The 15185-nt window shown below is 39.7% G+C and overlaps 1 protein-coding gene across 6 annotated transcripts in view; it reads left to right on the top strand.

Annotated features, from left to right (window-relative positions):
* tcf12.S (transcription factor 12 (HTF4, helix-loop-helix transcription factors 4) S homeolog) overlaps positions 1 to 15185 on the top strand; it is a 136467-nt gene that overhangs the window by 75929 nt on the left and 45353 nt on the right. For all 6 annotated transcript variants that reach the window (XM_018255465.2, XM_018255467.2, XM_018255468.2 and 3 more), the window contains exon 7: positions 8961 to 9096. In XM_018255465.2, the coding sequence (XP_018110954.1) occupies positions 8961 to 9096 (136 nt within the window). The remainder of the gene's footprint in view (positions 1 to 8960; positions 9097 to 15185) is intronic.

A 15185-nucleotide genomic window follows, 5' to 3' on the forward strand; every position in this document is an offset into this window, starting at 1 on the left:
GTATAGTATGTTATAGAATGGCTTATAATTATAGTTGAGTTGCCCCATAGGGGCAAGTCCCGCAGTTTGGGAACCAATGATGAATGGCAATCTCTGCGGCCTTAGCCAGTGATTAAAGAAGTGACCTATAGTGAATGTTTAAAGCTGTTCTTTAAATAGTTTTATTTCTTACAGTTAATTTATTATATTTATATTAAATATATTGAGTTTGAGAGATGCTTAACCTAAAATGTTTGCTGATTCCAGCATTCGTGGGCAATTTGCAATGCACAACTGACAAACACCATGTTGAGTTCAGGAAGCTCACTAATAAACTAGCTGTATGTCAAAAATATAGTGAATAAAGTACCCGCTCGTGTAAAATATAAGGATATTATAAGTCACCAAGGAGTTTCATGACCATATAAAAACACGAGGCCGAAGACGAGTGTTTTTATACAGGTCATGGAACTCCGAGGTAACTTCTAATATCCTCATATTTTGCAACTGGGGGTATTTTATTTATTATAATACACAAGTTTCAGTGAGTCATGTGACAGAAATGACATCAGAACTCACCGTTTATAACTGATGACATCAGAACTCACCGTTTATAAGGATATAATTTACAAGATATTCAACGCTAGTGAGGCAGCTGCAGATTTTTTACTGGAGTGAGATCTGCTATGAAGGAAAGAGAAGCCGAAGGGAGGGGGTGGAGCGCGTTGTGGGAGGTAAGCAAATGCAGAGCCGAAAGCTATAGTGGTGGGAAGGTCGGGTAGAGGCGATGGCAGCAGCTGCGAGTGCTGTCCCTTTAAGTTTATAAACGGCGCGCTCTGGCGTCAGAACGCGCCGTTTATAAGGATATAATTTACAGTCTGGTCCCATTGGGAAATGACCAGACTGTAGATTATATAAATATAAAATACTTGGAAAAGAATTCCTCTGTTTGTTTGGTGAACAGTTTAATGTAGCAGAACTACAGCAGGTGCCTGTAACTGTAATGCTTTGCAACAGCATGTTGAGTTATCATTCCCTGTGAGTTTCCTTTGTTAGATAGGAGGTCTTTAGAGGGAACCTACTTTCAAGGTTTGTGCTAAGCAAAATCATATGTTAAGCTTCATAGACAACAAATAAAAATAACTGTCTATTTGCCTGTTCAGACCTGCCTTTTACCAAGTAAATGCATTCAGACTCACACCACATGAATAAACTGAAGTACTGGATAAACAATTCCACCACCAAATGGATTGTTAGACAGACATTCTTATGTTATTACAGAGTACCTGTTTTTTTGTAAAAGTATTAAAATTCTCAGTGAAGCTACATGAAATTTTTTGCATATATGAGGTTAAAGTGCCTTTTGAAATAGTAACATCATAGTTCAAATATAATGCAAACCCTTAAGCTTATTTTCATTTTATCCAACATATTTGGAAACAAAATCCTAAAAATATAAAAAGTGTCTTTATAAAATCCTAAAAATTGAAAAAGTTTTTAGACCCCTGGTAATGTCACCCTGAAGGAAACACATAAACATGAATAATAATTTACATAGATCAGTTAGTGATGATTAATTGTGGGTAACAAGGTAATCCTTATTTTATTATTTTAGTATCTATATTCTGTTCTGCCAAATTAATAAGAACAGAATGGACTTTTTTTCACTTTACCTTCAATCAGCCACAGGATGGGTCAAAGCTCATTTTGTCAGTGAATGCAAGAGTCAGGCATTCATTCAGGGCTGATGTTTAGTGATAATTCATGTGTATATATACACTTTCATTTTTTTGTGTTACTGTATCTTTAAACTTACATTATTAGTTTCTTCCTAAACAGGTGTTCACTAATGAGAGTAATAACTTAATAGTCAGTGCTATGATATTTGAATAGTGTTTTTGTGGTCACAGCCTCCTTGCACCCCCACCTAATGGTTTTAAAAATTAGTGGTGAGCACAACTTTCCCTTATTTGTTATAATATATATATTAAAAGATGTTCTTTTTTTATTCAGTTTTACAACAGATAGAATGCATTGATGAGTCATGTGTAAAAGCTGTTCATGACAGATTGCTGACATTTAAGTGTAAAATAAAATTAACATGTTTGCTTTTTGGGTAGCTGCCATTCGGAAAATCATATTCCTGTGCTGCCCTTTAATAATAAAGTATCCATAATATTATTTCAAAACAGTAACCTATTTCTACAGGTCAAATGCTATGAGCACCCTTTACATACTCAGTGTCATAATCTCTCAGTAATTTCTGTTCAGATTCAGTTACAACAAATTTGATCAATGGAAAATGTTGTATGGCATGTTAATGTTATATAAAATGTGGTGTGGTTACTCTTGGTAAGATTTTCACTTCTGCGATCATTATTTTTTAATGATTCTATAAAAGCACTCATTTGCAATATAGTGTGTGTGTATATATATATATATATATATATATAGATAGATAGATAGATAGATAGATATACACACACACACACACACGTCAGGATTTATCTCAATATTTTCTGCTACAAACTCTGATCAAATCTGCTCGGGTTTTTTACGCTTATTTATTATTACATTTTCACGAAAATTTGCTTTCTGCGAAAAAAATCAGATTTTTCAGACTTTATCTGTTTTTCACTAATTTCGTGATTTTTTTCATAATTTTCAACCGAAAACTTCGGGGTATTGCCCGAAACCCGTCGCATATCAAAAAAATCATTGGGACTTCTCCCATTGACTTATATGCAACCTCGACAGGTCTGAGAGCCTGATTTTTAGATTCGGACTTTTCCATCCTCGGGGGTTTATTAAATTCCGAAATATTTGTGATTTTTTTTTTAAAGTCCGATTTTATAAAAAAAAAAAAAAAAATCGAAGTTTAGTAAATAACCCCCATAAAGTGTGGATGGATGGGAACATGCTCTATAGCAGGGGTCCCCAACCTTTTTTTACCTGTAAGCCACATTCAAAAATAAAAAGATTTGGGGAACAACACAGGCATGCAGAAACTTCCTGGGGTGCCATATAAGGGCTGTAATTGGCTATTTGGTGGCCCCTATGTTTGGTGGCCCCTATGTGGACTGGTTGCCTACAGGAGACTCTGTTTGGCAGTACACTTGGTTTTTATGCAACCAAAACTTGCCTCCGAGCCTGGAATTCAAAAATAAGCACCTGCTTTGAGGTCACTGGGATCAACATCCAAGGGGTTGGTGAGCAACATGTTGCTCACAAACTACTGGTTGGAGATCACTGCTCTGTAGTCACATTGGAGATTTCAGGCACAAAACTTGTCTTTATCAGATTCATTTGGAGTAAATATTTTATTTCCCAACTGAACAATATAGTATGGCTGTAAATTGTGGTCTTGAAATCAACTACCTCAGGAGAAATTTACTGACATCAAGCACCAAAGTAACGTAGAACTACATCTGTCAATGATGGTTTGTAGCCCATTCTTTGCAAACCCTGTTATGCTAAGTGGATTTTACAGGCAGCATGGAACCTTAGGTTCTAAGCAGCATAGTTTACAAGTGTAGAGCTCACTCACACCTTCCCTTATCTGTTGGCAAACCTCGAAGCATGAGGCCGACCTTTTGCAACTTCTTTAAGCATTTAATTGCCATTTAGAAGTTGGTTACTGTAAAACATACCTCTCAACATTTTGGAACCAGAAAGAGGGACAAAAAGAAATGTTTTTGCCGCACCCATTTTAGTGGCCACACCCCCTGATTACCATGTCCATTTAACAAAATTTAGCAGGTTATGAAAGTTTGAACACATATCTGTGGTTTTCATGTGTTATTACAGTTTTGCTAATGAAGGTGAATTGCCATTTAAACTGCAAGTCACAGTTTCTGGGACATTTTAGTAACAATCTGGGACTGCAGGTTGTGCTGTCAAAATCTGAACTTTCCCGTGAAAAACGGGACAGTTGGGAGGTATGGTAAAATTCTTCTTCTCTGGAAATGCTTCTCCCTACAAGGCACTGAATTATTCTATTGTTGATAGCATAACATGTAGTTTTTAATCTCATTTGCTTTGTTCCCTCATTTAAATAGTTTTGGATCAAAGTTAAAAATAATTTTGGCCTGGAATAAACAGAGGTATTACCTGTTGTATAGTGCCGACACATTTCCATATTGTTTTACATAATACACATCAGTCCCTGCCCCAGTGGAGCTTACACTGTAAGGTCCCTATTTTATTCACACACAGTAGGGTAAGATGTCCATTAGCCTGCCTGGATTTGGAGTGTGGCAGGCAACTGGAGTCCCCGAAAGAAAATCGAGCAGAACAAGTTCATTAGTTTAAATCAAGAATCTGCTGCAGGATTAGCCAAAGTGCTACAAACCAACAAGTATGTTAGTGGTTGATTGTATGGAGTAAATGATCAATTATTCTTTAATGTCTTTGACTACCCAAGGCCAGATGCAGGCCTCTATGAATATGTTACGGTTACCTGACAAAGGGAGGTACTGACTGCCCAAAACATTATATTCACTGGGGTAAAATTGGCTGAATAAATTGCTTTAAACAGCATTAGTTGAATGCTTTAACTTCATTTGTGTTTAATACAAATGCACGAGGGGTTGAGGGAAAAATAACATCAGGATGCCAACTACAGTTTGCGCTGCATAGTCAGTTGCCATAGCTATGTGAAAGGTATCCCGCGGGACATAAGTTTGTGCCCTTTGTGCTGCACCATTTGTGCCTATAATAGCATGTTGCAGATCATTACATCTTGTTAGGTTGAGATGTAACTGCCATGTTTAAAAAATGTTTCTGTTGCTGCGTCTGGTACTGTGCATCTGTGTATTCTGTGCAGCAGCTTTAGAGCTCTGTACCCTAGGTAGCATCCTTGCATGCAATATTAGTCTGATTGCATTGACACAATGCAATTGATAGATGACTGTCATTATCTTCTTAAGCATGCTGGATACTTTATGAAGAGATAGTAATTAAAATGTCAACCCTTTACCAAGCATAAAATACATTTTAAAAAAGTAAGTGATTTATTACTGATGAGCGCAGTTTAACTATCCAGATGAAAGTAGATGATACAGGTACTGTTTTTTTGTATTGAGACATAAAGGTTTGAATATGTGATCAGACACACGAAGGATGACTTGAATGCTTACAGGTTAGCACAAAGCATTTAATGAAACCATGTCTGAGACAAAACACTAGAGAGGATCATAATTAACGTCTTTCCTCTGTCAGTTGCTATTGATTACTCATTCAAGACTTCTTTGTTCTTGAAATTGTAACAACTGTATTTCACATCACTATCTAATGAGGTCCTTAGTATAGGATCATTTAAGCAACATGATCATAATTGCCAACTAACAGAATTGCAATGTTAAGTGATTTACATTAAAATGCAAGAATACCCTTATTTTAAAAACCAAGAGGTGTTACTGGCATCCTAGGGAATTTAGAGCAGTCCTCTCCAGTTTAGATCACTATTGTACTAACTAAATTCTTTTAGTGTATTTTTAGGGTACGCCATAAATATATTCTAAAGGTGGCCAAACACGTGCCGATATAAGCTGGTGAAAGACTAAGTCAGCAGCTAAGCAAAATGTGCTTAATATTCTGGTTTATTGAGATCCTGCACACGATAGGATCAGAACAATATGAGGTGGATGAGGTTGAGAAATGAGCGGATCTCTGCATAGCTACCTTAATGGAACAATGAAAACGGGATAAATAGACAGGCTGTGCAAAATAAAAAATGTTTATGATATAGTTAGCCAAAAATGTAATTGATAAAGGCTGGAGTGACTGGATGTCTAACATAATAGATTCAATCAGATGAATGAGGAGAGCAATCTAAACAGCAGAATACCTGCTACAATGTGATTTATTTGCAACTACAAACACAACATGTTTCGGGCCACACGCGCCCTTTATCAAGTAAAAGCCAGAACCCAACTTACTGCTTTCCAGGTCTCTAACTCTGCGTCAGTCAGCGACTTTAAGGTGGGCCACATGGGACATAACTGTTCAGTGAGTTTGCAATTGATCCTTAGCATTCAGCTCAGATGCAAAAGCAACAGTTATGACCCATGTGCCCCCCTCAAGTCTCTGATTGGTTACTGCCTGGTAACCAATCAGTGGAAACCAAGAGAGCTGAAAAGCAAAGTAGTGTTCTGGCTATTATGTTACACATCCAGTCACTCCAGCCTTTATATATTACATTTTTGGCTAATTAACTTTATTGAAAACATGTTTTATTTTGCACAGCCTAATTATTTACCCACTTTTTATTTTTATACTGTAAAATTCCTTTAAAGTAGGGCTGTTTCATGCAAAGCTCATTTTATCACTCCCTGCCTACCTTCATGCCCTATAGACGTAAGTATGAAAATTATGAAGTTATATAATATAGTTATATAAAAACAGGTAACTGATGTCGAATGGAAAGTAAGGCTGCGAGTGATTTAGCTTCAGAAATTAGATATGTGTGGGAGATGGGACTTAAATTTAATGAGACAAAAAAAATGTAGGTGGGACTGTGACAAACACAGACTGATGAGTAAAATGAAGTCTTTCAAACAATGTTGAATGATATTAAAACCCCACTGGCAATATGGTCTTTGTATATTCTTTTCTGTAGAGGCCCTCAGGACAGGATCATTACTGTTCAATAATGTATTTTGGCTGTCAGAAAATTGACCGGTAAATCAATACAAAGGATCAGTGACATTGATTTTGGGATATCAAAAGACAGCCAAATTGTTTATATACAGCAGCGACGCGCTTCAATTGAAGCAATTTTTATTCATATCAGTGTTTTTCCTCTATTTAAGGGAAACAGTCTCGCCTATAAAATTCACTCTACAAAATAGCTTTCTTTCTTATTGTTTCTAAGATGTAAATGGGGAAATCTGTCATTAACTCAAAACTATAGTGTGTTGTTTGCAGACAGGAAAAAACTAAGAAATAACTGGTTAATTGTACAATGAGGAGTAAAGGGAATTAAGGCAGGTACATGGTACCGATTCCTATATGGATGATATATATTATCTTTATCTGAGCCACTCTCCTTGAGTTTACTGTATAAACAAGCTTGCACGGGTGAATATGGTTTTGCAGGACTTTTTATAACTTGCCATACATATGTTTCAGCATATATACAGGTGATGTTTTACACTAAAAAATGATTTTGCCACATGCAAACTGTATCAGCTGCCTAGGTTGTGGCAGTGCAGATTGAACATTGATACCAGGTGGCAGATGAAATCTTCCCTTCACATCTGTTTTTTTCCCCTGTTCATTTACATGTTCAGAAAACTGAAGTTACTGATGTGTACTCGATGGGGCGCCATTTATTGAAGGGTTAGCAGACAATTTGCCACAAAAGTCAGCTCCATAGTTCTATTTATTAATAGTTTTTTTTTTTGACTAATCATATGGTAAGTTAATTGTTGGCCTTTTTGTAAAGTCAAAAGATTTCACCTACTGAAGTGAACTGAAAGCTAGTGTTTTAATTTGATAATTATGTGATGTATGTATACTTATACTCCTGCATAGCTTTTCAGAGCCTGTGTCAACATACTGTTATTAAAAAAAGTCACATTCTCTTTGCAGATATAAATTGCCTTTTAAAACTTAAATTTGCATGTTTACATTGTTCAAAACTGCCTATTATATAATGTCATTGGTAAAACAGAAATTGGAAAAAAATGGCAACCTTGGATTCAATGTGAAGGGGTAAAGAATCACTGGCACAACGTGGGTATTTCTAGAAGGGAGAACCCTTGCTTGTTTATTGTGGATGCAACATTTCAGGGCCTAACCCCTTTGTCAAGCATGTGCAATAAACGAGCAAGGGTTCTCCCTGCTAAAAATACCCACGTTGTGCCGGTGATTCTTTACCCCTAAAACAGGAATTGCCCAATGAATGGCATGCACTCACCATGGGATCTGATAAACAAGAAAAGGGTTTTCATACATGAAATGTAACACTAAAATATGAGGAGGTGCCTGCTCTATAGACACCAGTGAAGGCAGCGTTCCATATTTTTCCTACTGTCTTGACTTCTAAAATATATGTTATAAGGGGATTTTCTTATGCTTTGTCTCTGCAGATGCTTATTTTAAATCTGGCCCACTGTTTAGACATGTCTGAACCAAGTGCCCCTCATATACCCATTTACTGCCTTAAAACATGGCTTTGAGGTGAAAACCACTTGTTTATGCCATAGCTACCAAAGCCAACATAGACTTTTCTCCTACGATTCCCAGCATATCTGTGAGCCAGTTTTAATTCTCCTGGAAAATTTGCATAGAGAGACAAAACAACTTGTGTGCCCTAACCCCAATATGAAATAATCTCCTTTATAAAATAAAATAGAGGCTCTTATATGGCTGCATTTGGCATACAGGAAGCAGCATTTGCCATTACAAAAGTATTTATTTTATGGATTACCTCTGCAAAGGGCTGGGGTATAGGGTGTTCTATAGATATAAGATAAGACCAGTTTTTTTTTTTTTGCTATTTCTTCAGTTTTTTATTTTTTATGAAATACCCATATAAATGCATGTATTATTATAAGGTCATAAGTGAAATACTTCTTTTATTTTCTTCTTCTAACAAATAGCATGAATCGTGCAAATTTGATAACAAAATGGCCCTTAATGCAGATATTTATTTATTCAACTCTGATAATGTAATAATGCCCTGTAATTGGTTGTTATTCTACTTGTAGTGTTTTGATGATAACCAATTGCTTATAGTGGTTTACTGCCTAGGGGAAAATTTGAACAGTTATAATATATAAGCATCTCTGTGTCTAATCAATACTGAAGTGACTTTCTGGTATGATCCAAAACTAGAAAATGTCTATTGTTTGTGATGAAAAACCAAGAGATCCTTATCTAAAGTGAAAATTTATTTTGTTTTTGTTCAACTATTTTATTCTTTATTATTTTGTATGTCGCATACTTTTTAACACAGTGTTCATTCTTTATTACAGCCTGGCCTCATCCGAGCAGATATTGGACTTGGGAGCTCTGGACAACTTCCATCCTCAGGAAAACCTGGTACCCCTTACTTTCCTTTTTCGGCATCTGGTTCACGTCGGAGGCCTTTACAGGACACACCTGCACTTGGTTAGTTGTGTCTGTTATTATAGGAAACCATAAGTTGTACTTTACCCAGTATTCCTAATTTACTTTCTTTGTGAAATCGTAAGAAATGGGAAAAAAAAATTACATATATATATACTACAGAGGATAGAGTGCAGGTGTCTCATATTGAACTATATATATATATATATATATATATATGGTATAAAGTGATGGCACTCACAGGATTTTGTAAAAAAAACAAATGGAGATAAAAAATAAAAAGTTTATTGATCCATCATCGTTTCGGTCCCACACAAGGAAACACAGTGCAGTGAAAGAGTTCACAATTTATAGCCAAAGAGAGGCTAAGTGATCAAAGAGTCCACCCTCTTTACTTAGATGTCTGGGCATAGCGTAGGCGCCCTTCTAACTGTGCATTAGGGAAAAGGAGCTCTATCTCTCCTCACACTACCCGCAAAGTGCCAGACCGACCCCTCGGCTCAGCAAAAAACGACTAGAGGGTGTTACATCCCCCTCATAGACATTACCAGAGGAGGAGCTAAAAAAAAAAAATCAAATAAATAAAAGATATATAAATAAATAAAAACATTCTTAAATATAACATAAGTGAGACAATTGGTCATGCGAGCATTATTTTCTGGTTACCCCTCACACCTAGTAACCTCCCACCATGTCCGAGGAATCCAGTGAGGTACTTTTTCCTGGGGGCCGGCAGCTATCTCAGTCAACTCCTGGCCTGTAAGCCAATGGACCACAGTCCTGAAATCTCAGGCCCTGTCACCCCCCGAAGGATCAGGCTCCATGGGGGGAAACAGCCCCCCCTCAGGAAGCTCCAGCAGCTGTAGGAGCGCAGAATGGGTAGCACATCTCGCCACTGTTATTCCAAAGTTAGCCCTATCCTTGGATAAGCTCCTGACTAGACTAGGCAATCGTACACCCAGGACTTCCAAGAGCAGAGCTCCTTCTTCCTCGGATGAGGAAAGTAAAGGTGTGTTGAGAAACCTCTCTCCACCTTTGACAGAACCAGAGGAGGAACTTTACCTCTCTGAAGGATAATTGTCCCACAGTTCTGATGTACAGGGGGAGGAATCCACAAAGTTTTCCTCTGAGGCAGTAGACTCCTTCATTCAAAGACCCTTAACCTGCAGGAACCAGGAGACAACCTGGATACCTCTAAGACACTCATCAAGTGAAATAGGGACAAGCTAGAGTGACGTTTTCAGGCAAATCGTAGATTCCTAAACCTCTACCCCTTCTCATCTGACCTTGTAGAAAAATTGTCGTCACCACCTTCCATGGATGCCCCTGTTTTCAGACTCTCCAGGAACACAGTCCTCCCTGTTCAAGATGCCTTTTTTTTAAGGACCACATGGACAAGAAATTGGAAGGTCTCCTTCGACCCCTTTTTCCCGCCTCAGGGACCTCGCTCCACCCAGTGTTAGCCACAGCCTGGGTTAGGGCTATTCAGTCTTGGATTGACTCCCTCCTGCAAGCAATTCTCGTAGGAGCACCACGTCACGCGTTTTCCCAATGTGCATTCCAGATTAAGCAGGCAAATGATTACATTTGTGAGGCTTCCCTCGATGCTGCTCTAGTGATTCGCAGTACATCAGCATTATCGGTAGCAGCACGAAGATCCTTGTTGACGAAGCTCTGGTCAGCAGATTTTTCATCAAGAAAAGTCACTAACCTCCCTGCGCTTTAAAGGAACTTTCCTCTTCGGCTCTGATCTTGACAAGATCATTAGCCAAGCTACAGGGGGCAAGAGTTCTCTCCTACCCCAACCAAAGGCTTGCGCCTCTTTTTGTAGAGAAAATAAGACCACCAGGTCATCTCCTCCACGACAGCCATCCTCAGGCAGAGGATGCTTTAGAGGCAAGCCTAGATCTTCATGGCAAACGCATAAGTCCTCCGCTAGACCGGCGGACAGGTTTCAGTATGACTGGATGCCCTCTCTGTCAGACCACATAACCTTGGGAGGAAGACTGAGACACTTTACGGATACTCATAATCACACAAGACTCCTGGTTGAGGTTGTGACGATTGGTTACCACCTAGAATTTTCCTCCCTCTCATGGTCTTTATGTCCAGGTTTACTCAAGAACCGACCAAGAAAAACGTTTTTCAGGAAATGGTCAACAACCTCACATGGAAGTAATTATCCCAGTTCCAGCGGGAGAAAAATTCAGGGGCCACTACTAAAACCTGTTAGTGGTACCAAAAAGAACGGGTCAGTACGCCTGGTACTAGAGCTCAAGGCCCTCAACAAGTGTATTCGGCCGCAAAGGTTCAAAATTGAATCCCTCAAATCCACTATTAAAGCAATGGACAAGGATCAGTTCTTGGCTTCCCTCGACATAAAGGATGCATATCTGTACATTCCAAATCTCCCTCCCCATCAGAAATACTTACGCTTTGCCTTTCAGAACCAGCATTTCAATTAACAGCCCTCCCATTCAGTCTAACTCCAGCCCCGCGAGGGGCAGCGGCGGCCATGGCTGTAATCCGGAGTGAGGGGACCTACATCCTCCCTCTCGAAGAACTACTGATAAAGGCACCTTCCCTCATGGAAGCCTACCATTCCCTCCTCTTCACCATGCCCAAGCTAAAGCACCTAGGGTGGCAAATCAACATGGAAAAGTCTTCCTTGATCCCCAGCCAATCAACGATATTCCTGGGGATGCAATTCAATACTCTGAGCAGTCTGATATCACTTCCCCAGGAGAAGATTTTGCGCCTACAATCACTAGTGAATTCGCTACTGGAGAGGCAGAGTCACTCAGCCAAAACCTGCATGAGGTTTCTGGAAGTAATGGTGTCAATGATAGAAGCGGTTCCCTTTGCTCAACATCATCTCAGGGAACTTCAGTGGAACATTTTGGCATCTTAGAAGAGAAAATCTATACTACAAAAATCAAGCAGAACCCGAGATTCTCTCCTCTGGTGGCTACAGTACCATTATCTTTCTGTGGGCAGGGGCAGGGGCACCTGTAGACAACAGAAGCAAGTCCCTTTGCATGGGGAGCAGTTCTCAACGGAAGCCCAGAGCAGGGTCAGTGGTCCCAGGAAGAAAGCCAACTTCCAATCAACTTGATGGAGATCTGGGCGATCCGCCTGGGGCTAATCCACTGGGAAAAGGATCTAGCAAGACAAGCGATAAGGATATTGTCGGACAATTCTACGGCAGCAGCCTACATAAATCGCCAGGGAGGCACAAGAAGCAGAGGAGCCCTGGACGATGTAAACCTCATATATCACTGGGCAGAAAACCACCAAAGCCAGCTGTCAGCCATCTACATTCCAGGCCTCCAAAACTGGGAGGCAGATTTTATCAACCGGCAAACTCAAGGTCCAATCCGGCACCCAAACCCAGCAAGCCTAAGCTTGACTGCTGGGCTCTTGCGACTAAAATTCTAAAGAAAAAGTGTTTTTCAAGTGCAGCAGTAGGTACAATGCAGGCAGCAAGAAAGTCTGTTTTGGCCAAAACATACTACAGAGTATAGATCACCTACCAAGAATGGTGTCTACGACACAAGCTAAAATTCATTTTTTCCTTACCAAATCTGCTAGAATTTCTCCAGGAAGGATTGAACATTGGCCTACCCCTTGGATTGCTCAAATCTCAAGTGTCAGCCTTCTCAGTTCTGTTCCAGAAGAGATTAGAATTTCTACCTGATGTTAAAACTTTTTTTTTTTTCAAGGGGTAGCTCACGTGAGCCCCCCCGATCAGTATGCCAGTACCAACGTGTCGCTTGTCGTAAGGGCATTACAAAAAACACAGATTGAGCCCATGGCCTCGGTCTCCATCCAGTGGGTCACTTGGAAGACAGTTTTCCTATTGGAGATTGCATCAGCAAAACGCGTATACAAGCTCAGTGCATTATAGTGTATGCCTTCCTTCTGGGTCTTTCACCACGATAGGGCAGTACTCCGAACGATACCTTCTTCTTGCCAAAGGTAGTTTCCTGAATCAGGAGATCCAGGCCTGGATTTGTGGAAAGGCCACCTAGGGCGGCAGGATTTTAGGGGGGCGGCATGCTGCCCAACCACACCCACATTGGTTCAAAACACTGGGGATGCACTGGTGATATAATCATTTTTTAAATTTCCCGTGCGCCATTCACCATTGCTCCTGTCCCCCTGGAGGGGACAGGGGCGACAAACGGCAGTGGGCCTAGGGGCGCCCACTATGTAAATCCGGCCCTGAGGAGATCATCGTCCCAACGTTCTGCCCTTCCCCAGCCAACCCAAAGTCATCCATTCCAGATGGATTAAGCAGAATATCCAATGAGCATACACTGCCAAGGGACTGAATCCTCTATTGAGAATTACAGCCCATTCCACCAGGCGGATGAGCACATCCTGGATTTTCAGAATTCAATATTCGGCGGACCAGCTATGCCAGGTGGACTTCCATCCACTCCTCAAAGTTCTATCATTTTGACACTTTGCAGCTCTGACACACGCTTCGGGAGGAATGTCCTCCGAACCGCTGTGGCTATTTCTACATAGGGCCTCATTCCCGCCCTGATATCGGGACTTCTTTGGAATGTCCCCACTGTTCCCTGTGTCCCCCAAGCAGATGATGGAGAATGGATGGAGATTTTGTGTACTCGCCGTTAAATCTCTTTCTCTCCAGTCGCTTGGGGGACACAGGGCTTCCCTCCCTAGATGGAGGTCCTCTCAATGTTTTCTGACATGGTTACCAGTTATTACAGTTATTGAGTTAAGTTTTTCTTATTTCGGTTTTTGGTACAAACTGATAAGGCTCCGCCTATTGCTGAAGGGTATAGCCAGCGGAGGAGGAGCTAGTTTGTTTCATGTTGTGTCCTACCTCCTAGTGGTGCCAGCTATACGCTGTTCCCTGTGTCCCCCAAGCGACTGAAGAGTGAGTGAGTACACAAAATCTCTTTTTTACACAACTTTACAAATAGTCTATTTATGCTGAGCTGTTGCCAAATAGCGTTCTGGTTAAGATTATAAAGACCATAATTAGTCATTATAATCTTTGTAGCTGATTACTTACATAGTAGGACTTTGCATTTTCATTATAATTTCTAAAATGCTGTGCATGTTGCTAATACTGGTAGAAGTAGCTGATGGACTGGTTGCCTGAAAACAGGCTTCTGTTGAAGTCTTGGTGGCTCATTTATAAACTTTGTGTAGGGCAGATTGGTTCGCACAGTGAATATATTTGCCCTGTGCATGGTTATATTTATAAAGTTGGATAAGAGTGTGCAAACAGAATTGTGCACTGCAAATGTCCATAAGCGCTTTTTAAATGTGGCGAAAATCTAAAATTGCGAATATATATGCAAACACTCTGCATTTGAGTTACTCCACGTCTTTGTTGGCGGAGAAAATTTTTTGCAAAACAGTTTTCGCAAGTTACGAATTTAATTACTGTAAACGTTATTCTTGCGCACAATGTGCCTGCACTCAGCACACAAACAGCCATCTCATTTGCGAATATTTTTTCGCAAAGTGAATTTGCAAAAACGGAAAGATGATTATTGTATATTGGTGAGCTCAGGAAAAAACATGGGCAATACAACCATTTGTGAAAAAACATATGCACATCATGAAGGTATTGGAAGGTAACGAGATAGCAGCTCCCTAACACAAGATAACCGCTTCCTGGAAGATCTAAGAACAGCACTTAATAGTAAAAGAAAGAAAGAAATAACAGCCTGCCATAAAGTAATTCCATCCTAAAGTGCAGGCACAAGTCACATGACTGGGGTAGTTGGGAAACTGACAAAATGTCTAGTCCCATGTCAGATTTCAAAATTGAATATAAAAAAAATCTGTTTGCTCTTTTGAGAAATGGATTTCAGTGCAGAATTCTGCTGGAGCAGCACTATTAACTGATGCATTTTGAAAAAAACACGTTTTCCCATGACGGTATTCCTTTAATATTAGATGGGTTTTTTTTCGTCGTTTGAATTCAATCAAAATTTTGGGTCGGGACTATTCAATCCAATTTTAGACGTTCAAATTTTTTCATAAGTAATATACCATTCGAGTTTAAAAAAGTCGACCTTTGATAAATAACCCCCTAGATGTAAGTGAAAACGTAAGCTTTTTATGATGATATGCTGGACAAACTT

Source organism: Xenopus laevis, chromosome 3S (assembly GCF_017654675.1).
Source record: "Xenopus laevis strain J_2021 chromosome 3S, Xenopus_laevis_v10.1, whole genome shotgun sequence".
NCBI classification, from domain to species: domain Eukaryota; kingdom Metazoa; phylum Chordata; class Amphibia; order Anura; family Pipidae; genus Xenopus; species Xenopus laevis.